General features: G+C 52.0%; 1 protein-coding gene across 2 annotated transcripts; it reads left to right on the forward strand.

The window, feature by feature from the left end:
• The first annotated feature begins 1301 nt into the window (after window positions 1-1301).
• Window positions 1302-2920, forward strand: LOC126570115 (uncharacterized). 2 transcript variants are annotated; one of them, XM_050227638.1, is made up of 4 exons: window positions 1302-1819; window positions 1904-1974; window positions 2043-2196; window positions 2269-2920. In XM_050227638.1, the coding sequence occupies exons 1-4, from the start codon at window positions 1654-1656 to the stop codon at window positions 2361-2363; spliced, it is 486 nt and encodes a 161-aa protein (XP_050083595.1). In that variant the 5' UTR covers window positions 1302-1653; the 3' UTR covers window positions 2364-2920. The 2 variants fall into 2 exon arrangements, with proteins under 2 accessions (XP_050083595.1, XP_050083596.1); XM_050227639.1 differs by having other exon boundaries at window positions 1302-1801.
• Window positions 2921-7500: the final 4580 nt, after the last annotated feature.

The following is a 7500-nucleotide window of genomic DNA, read 5'->3' on the forward strand; positions in this document are numbered from 1 at the left end:
AGGTACCTCGATGCGTACTAACTGGATTTGTATGCCTTTATTGCATCATTATGCGCATGCTCGGCCACCGGATGGACGGACAAGAGACTAATCCTTCGCCGGTAATGAGGGCTTTAAACCGTTGTGATCGAGGGGACCTGGCACGCGAAATGGATCGAGGCGACGAGGCCAGATGAGGCTTTTTATGGTGTCTCGTAAAGCGTTAGACAAATGAGATGAAATCAGTGGCCAGCTTAAGTGCCTTAACCCCCCCGTTTTTCATGGTCAATATTTGCGCGGAAGAAATCCTAATCAAGCTTAATCGCATCCGCACATCGATCCATCGAGAAGGCGACAACGAGCTAACGTTCGAGAAGGTAAGTTTCTTGTTAATCGAAATACTGCTCGGGGGGAAACGAGCATCCTGCGTTCCTTATCAGCGTGTGTTTAAGTTTATGGTGATAGTGAAGTAGTTTAATCAGGCTGGATGCACCTGTGTCTGCCTGCGACGAAGTAGAAGCCAATGTATTCCGTTTTTTTTATTATCTAGAAATCGATCAATGTGACAAGGACCTTAGCCTGTGACATTACAAGCAATAAGCACTTCTTCGTCGCTCCCTCCGCAGGTTACGATACCATCGGGGCGTCGGGAAGGATCGCGAGATAAATCGGGAACCCGTTGGCCGGTTGGACATTTTTTACGCACCGACCACGCGTCCAATCGGCCAATGTTCGGTCAATATCTTTCGCCAACGATCTTTTCACTAGCCGTTCCGCTCCGTTGGCGCACAATAAAGATGTCACCGTGGTGATATGTTAGCGCGCACACTGACCATGAGTCCCGCAGTCCGCTCTGGGGCCCGGAACTTTCGCCAACGCCACGCTGCCACCGCCAGTATAAATTCCAATCAGTGGCAATCTTTAGCCGGCTCGTTGGCTACGAGCCACAGACAGCAGCTCAGGTAACCGACCGTTCAGCACTGCGGTCCGCGTGGTCACGGTGATAAGTCACAATCCGGGTACCGTCACACGTGGAGTTGAGCAATAAATCTGACCAACCATTGGCCGGTAGTTGATTATGTTGGCAACTTTTTTTTTTATGCTGACCAAGAAGCTGTCGACGGATGACCGCGATCATGGCGTATCGGTTTGCCTCCGTAACAGCAAGTGCTACCGATGCACTAACTGATAAGAGTGCTCGCCGATGCGCTGATAGCTGCCTCTACTTATGCTCGTTTGACTTTCATCTTGGCGAGGCACAACGGTTTCATTTCAGTATTGAGTTCAATATTCAAAAGAGCGAACGGCAGGTAATGCGCATGTCCAGTGCATCTGTCAGGAGTGCTTTCCCCTCCCCTCTCCACAACGTTGTTCCTGACGAGGAACAGGAAATTGATTTTCGTGCAGGTCAAGCCAGTCAAAACATAAGAACCAGACCAACTGCTGCTGCTGCTGCTGCTACTGCTGGTAAAGCAATTCCTGAGTGCCGATGCACCGACTGCAGCTGAGGTTCCTAGTGCTAGAGCCCTAGGGACGGGGGGAGTTACGTTGCCTATCCTGTGCCAATCCTTTGCATCCCGTAGCGCACCGGGTGTGTAGCGAGTGTGTACGTTGCGGAACCTTGTGTTTTGCTGCCTTTTTGGAATCGAGCCTTAGACGAACAAGTGTTACAAGATGCGATGCTCGGTGTGCAATTACTACACGTGGAGTTACTTCATTGCGCTCGGCGAGATCTTCATATCCTTCCACATTGCCCGGGCATTCCTGTATTGTGCCCGGGCTAGTACGAATGAGGCGGCTCAAGAGCTGGGTTGTTATAATGGTGCGATTTGGGGACAGGGTAAGCCGTAGGGGGGAATCCCGGTGGATTTGGTGTGACTCATCGGGCCCCTTTTCTCTCTCTCTGCTTCTTCGTTCGTTACAGTGGAACCCATCTTTGTGCTGCTGCTGCTGTACAATCTGCTGTCGTTGCTGCTGATGATTGGCGTGTCAAAGGTATATCCCATCGATTGTTCTTCTCCTGGCCTGGTGGTTGATGTGGATTTGTTCGCCTTCTTTTCTAGCGCAACGAGAAACTGCTGCAGATCTATCAAACCTGTACCATAACGCTGAAGGCGTCCGCGATTGTGCGAAGGATAGTGCTCAGTACCACCGAGTACAATGAGAGTAACATCGGCAAAACGGTGCTGGAGCTTAAAATCATTATCGTATTCACGCGTAAGCAACCATCAGCCATCTGCAATCCACCCATCCATGTCGTTCTTAACTTCCTCATCCTTCTGTTTTTAGTGATTTTCACACTGGAAGCGCTCGTCGTAGCAGGCGCTTGCCGGAAAATGCGCCGGGAACAGCAGGACCATCTGTACTACATCGATGTGGTCTAGTGAGTCGCGCTGTACGACAGTGTGATGACCGATAGCCGATGAAAGCGCTACTCTAGGCGCGCGTAGTAGACTGCCGCCTGACTGTAGAAGTAGTAGTTTGGGGGATCGATCGCCCAAACACCGTTTTGCCAACAGAAGCTATCCCGCGGTGATGCGGGATGTTTTATGCTGTAGGATCGAGAACACATCATTATTCCATCCAAACCAACCGTCTGGATCCGTTCCGTTCCGGTGGAAGGAGGAATTCGAGACGCAAGACACACGTACACGTAAACGACACACAAGTCGTGTATTTACAATCGGACATAATGCCGCAACATGTGCACCGATAAGACCGAACTGATGGCCGACTTCTTGCGAGCGAGCAGATGGAAGCCCGCCTGGTGTCTGGTAGTTTCCGGTGTATTCTTAATGCTTTTTAAAACGAGAAACGAATCGAGCACGCGGGAGTAGAGAAAGGTGATCAAAATTTAGAAGAAATTCAACCAAACCAAGCGCCTGTGGCCTGTGACGCATTCCGTTCCCCAACTTTTTTGGTGCATTTAGAAATAAAGGAAGGCAATACTTTTCGTTTGCTGCAATCCCTGGTAGCTTCCCTTTCGTTCGAGTGGCCACAATTAAGGATTGAGAAATGGTCGTCTTTGGCAGGATTAATCACAAGAAAGGAATATTCAAGAAAACAATCAACAAGAGATTCAATTCACTTGCATCACCGTCACACAGTGATCGTTGCATCACAGTAAGGACACCAACGAAAGGCGAGACAGAGTGAAGGCCTTGCAATCGACCACTACCGAAAGACCGTTCCGTCCGCGATTCGCCATGGTCTTCAGCATCGAACACGGGGCGCCAGTGAGTGGCGCGCGTTAAAGTCCGAAAATTGTTGAAGGAAGTCCGTGCATTGGCCGGCGTGCAATGGGTGCGCCGGTGCTGACGTTGCGTTGACGGGCCAAGACGAATCGAAGACAGCGGACAATAGAACGAGAAACGGCCCCACCAGCCGTGGCCCCCCGTTAGAGCTCCCAACAACAACAATCGCGATTTGCCGCCCGGTCAGAATACCGTGCGCACCTTCCACGGGATCAGAGGAGCCAGATGATTCAATATGGAACCGATCTGTCTGTCCGAGCCTAGCATTTGGTGGTGGAGGCCTTCAAGGGGGCTGCCCGCTGGGAAGCATTAGAAAGTGAACCTCGCTGGCACCTCCGATGTCCGATTATGAGGTGCTGAAATGTGGATCACGGGAGGCCCGACCAACACCCGCTGGGCCTCTGCTACTGACCCAAAACGGATCCATGTGGCGGTCGTGAAGGCCACACCGACCACTGGGAGGGGGATCCTGATCAGGGAGCAGGGAGCTAGCATGTGAGAGAGCCGAAGATTCACGATTCTCATTATCTTTTCAAACTCAGATCGTCCCATAGACAACAATGGCGTGCGTGAGTGTTTGATGACAACGCATCACCAAACCAACGGGGACGATCGCTTCAATTTGATTAGATCGTGGGAAGTAGCGCACCCTTTTCGATAACCTTTTCGCTGTGGAGATCGCGATCGGGCAGTGCAGGCAGCAACACAGCAGGCACAACATGCACCGGACCGGCTGCTGACGCATATGGTTTAAGGGGACGACGCCACCTCGGCATGGCATGGCATGCCTTGGCATTTGGCATTTTTGCGCACGAGAAGTTGTGCAGCGGTTTTTGATAGTGATCGCGCAGGCGGCGAGCAACAATTTGTCAATTCTGGCCTGACGTCTGGCCGTGCCGTGTGTGCCACACGCGTGTATTTCGCTGAACCCCCGATGGCCCCACGCACAACATCGCACAAAACTGGCTGGCTTGCCCTCGTGGCCACGCACTGGGCTGAGATTGGGCCGCGATTCGAATCGGCATCGGGGTTTGGCTGGGCTGTCAAACAAATTAACCTGTCATCCTGCCTGGCCACTCCATGTCCGGCAGTTTCACTTTCTTTATCTGGCATCGTCTATTTACGAAGATGATAACTGGCCACGCACCCGTGGGCCCGCCCACCCTTCCGATCGATCAATCTCTCTAAGCAGCGCCACAACAACATACCGCTCGGTCTGCCTTGGTCCCTAGGAAGCTGTGAACATTAGTAACATTGAAGCTGATCCGTTGTGGCCAATCCGATCGAAATGGTTTGCGCATGTTCCGTTTCCATCCGTCCTCGACTCCATCGTCGTATGTTAAATTGTTCATAATTATGCTATCTTCGTCGTTATCGTTTGCTGCTCGAAGGCGTAGCGGCAGCGTAATTGTCGCGGCGTCGAGTGGGCTGAAGGCCGCTAGCGATGCGATCGTACGTTCGCTCCGTACCTAACGGTGTTTTGGAGGCGAGCTTTTGGACCGATTTGTCCAATTGATTGGACTGTTTAGCATGGACCGATAACAAGCACCATCCCGATGATCGATCGGTTGCGTTTGCTGTGCGCCACGTTAGGCACGTTGCACCAGGCAGACGACAGATGCAAACGGTTGACTGCCCGAGGGGGAACTCGTGTAGCTCTCGTAGCATAAGGCATGAGTCAGCGCACCGGGAATCTGGCAAATGATGAACGCACCCTTCATTACCCTTACAGAAGTGAAAATCAACGATCAAATCGTGTTGTTGTTGCTGCTGCTGTTGCTGCTGCTGCTGCTTGTGGCGATCAAGATTCGGATCGTATGCGCATGTTATGACCGTGCGCATGGCTGCATTCCGGGACGGACCGTGGTCGGCCGTTTGCTAGGACGCTTCCGATTCCGAGGATTAATCACGTCGGTTGGTCTGGCCGGGTATGATCATCAGCCTGGTTCCCAAACCCGTTCACAGGCTGCCACGCAGCCAGTCAGGTCGGTTCAGGTTAATCAGGTTCGATTGAATCGATCCAAGGGCCGGGGAGCGATCATACGGACCCCGCTCTTCTGCAGCGATGCAGCAAACCCTCATTCTTTGGAGAAATTGATTTTTAATTGCTATTAATTATGAAGCAAAAAAGATTGATAATTTATGATATATTATGCAAACATGCACTATCGCTGATGTGATGTGTGTGTCCGGGCGTGCGCGAGCCAAACGGTGGTCGGCCAGGACCTTACGGAATTCCTACGCCCACCGGTTAATCTCGCCAAAGACGTTGGTTGGTGTGGGGGCGTTTGTGGGCGTTGATCTCGAGGAGCGCTAAATGGGAGCTTCTCGCTCCTCGCTACTCCAACCGTTCGACATCTCGATCGACCGGAACGCCCCGGCCACTCGCCAGCACCAGCAGCCTCTAGCAGCAGTGACTGATGGAGGCTGGGTGTAATAATAAGCCTTAAGTATCATGTTTCTTCGATCCCTTTGGCCACCGGATCCCGGGTCTGTTGGGTTGCTAGGAATGTTGGGCCGAGCGTTCGCGGGGCTACTGATGCCAGGGCCAGGATAACTGACCGTACATGAGTTTCGAGATCGAAACATGGCCACGCGCCGGGGGGATTCGGAATCGGTCTCTCTCTTTCTCTCCTTTTCTCTCTTGGCAGTGGCCACAAATCGTGATCAGATTGGAATCGCGGGTGGCGAAACAATTTGTGCAACAAAGTCAAACCAATCCCCATGACCGTGTCTGTGGTCGATCCGTGATTCCTATCGTCTTCCAATTGCCTTCGAGAAATGCACGAAATTTGTACAAACGGTAGAGGCAAGCGCGTAGTTCTATCCGGTGATCAACAAACAACAACTCGAGGTGCTTGAGGTGCTCGTGGCGTGGTTTCCTGATTACGCTGGCCACGAGGCGCCCTCCGACATGTTCTCGGTAATCGAAATCCTGCACTGAACACTGTGCTCGTGCTGTTGCAATCGAACAAAACATTTACAATTAGCTCACCAAAAATGGCTGACGATCAACGAGCAAACCAGTTCCGATCACCAGCGGGACCATTTGAATGACGAACATGACGAATCCTCTGTTAGGTACATCCTGTACTAGCCAGCTGATCCACTGTGATGCTGACCCACATTCCTCCCAAAGCAAAAAAAAAGGAAAACACAAACCCGTTTCCAACGTCCTCGTCACATTCTTCCCGAGGACGTTCCCTGACCTCAACGATTCGGGGCTCTTGCGTTTGCTCCGTTCGAAACGGACCCAATGTTTAATAGATCCGGTTTCGGAGGGTCCCGGAGTTAAATATTTGCGGATAGATTAAAACATCTTTAGCTTAGCAAATTTGCCATCTCGGTCCCGGCTCTGGCGGCGGACCTCGGACCTCGGCGTGTCTTTGTGGCTTCGCTGTGGCTTTGTGGCGATAGGCTACATATGGCACGTGCAAAAGTTTCGTTTTTTTTTTTGACGAATATGGTTTTACGAACGTTGGCTCAAAAGACACGAAGGTGAAGCCCATCCTCTCCCAAGGATGGCCGTAGGGTTGCGCGAACATCGTTAGTTAAGCGCCATAAAAGGATGCGGCTAGTGCGGACGGTGATGATGATGATGATGATGCCACGGATCGTCGTGGTGCCAGGCGCGGTGGCCAATCGCTCCGCCATCAAGTGGAGTTCCTCCGCCCCCAACACCGCCACCACCGCGCTAGGGAGACTTTCAATTTGAGGAATAGTTTCGAAAGCGAAAACGCTGCTCCGCCATTCCTCCGTCGTATCGTCCGTCGCCAGCTTTTGGACACGATTTTTCCGCAATTCATGCCCAAACGTAGCAGCAGGCTTAGTAGGCGACGATGATAGGGTTGCTTGGATCGCCAGCAATTCCGTCGGTTGCCGTCGCTCGCTTGAAGTGATCTTTGACACTCCGCGACGATCGCGAGTCGCGTCTTTTAGGAGGCTCTGGATGTGGCCAGAGCTGTGGCGGATGTTTACTCAAATAGAGGTAGAGCCCAGCAGTGCTATGGTTCGGTGGTGATGCAAAATGGTGCCAAATGAGGATCTCTGCCTCTCTATCTCTCTCTCTCTCTCTTTCTTATCTATTCTAATTAATGAAACGGAGCTTCACTGCACCACGGAGACACATCCTGCACCAGGCGCGTTTGCTATCGCGACAAAATGATCTGTCGATCGGATCGGACCGGGTGACTGATGTGGCCGAGCGGGGACAGTAGGCACCCACCACCAATGCCACCACGAAACAAAAGCCATGCCAAAATGCCGT

Source organism: Anopheles aquasalis, chromosome 2 (assembly GCF_943734665.1).
Source record: "Anopheles aquasalis chromosome 2, idAnoAquaMG_Q_19, whole genome shotgun sequence".
Classification (NCBI taxonomy): domain Eukaryota; kingdom Metazoa; phylum Arthropoda; class Insecta; order Diptera; family Culicidae; genus Anopheles; species Anopheles aquasalis.

What these genes read in the sequence shown, in the direction of transcription:
- LOC126570115 (XM_050227638.1), top strand. Translation starts at nt 1,654, where the DNA reads ATGCGATGCTCGGTGTGCAATTACTACACGTGGAGTTACTTCATTGCG. An exon ending in TGGTGCGATTTGGGGACAGG is followed by an intron (nt 1,820 to 1,903) that starts GTAAGCCGTAGG and finishes CGTTCGTTACAG; the next exon opens with TGGAACCCATCTTTGTGCTG. An exon ending in TGATGATTGGCGTGTCAAAG is followed by an intron (nt 1,975 to 2,042) that starts GTATATCCCATC and finishes CTTCTTTTCTAG; the next exon opens with CGCAACGAGAAACTGCTGCA.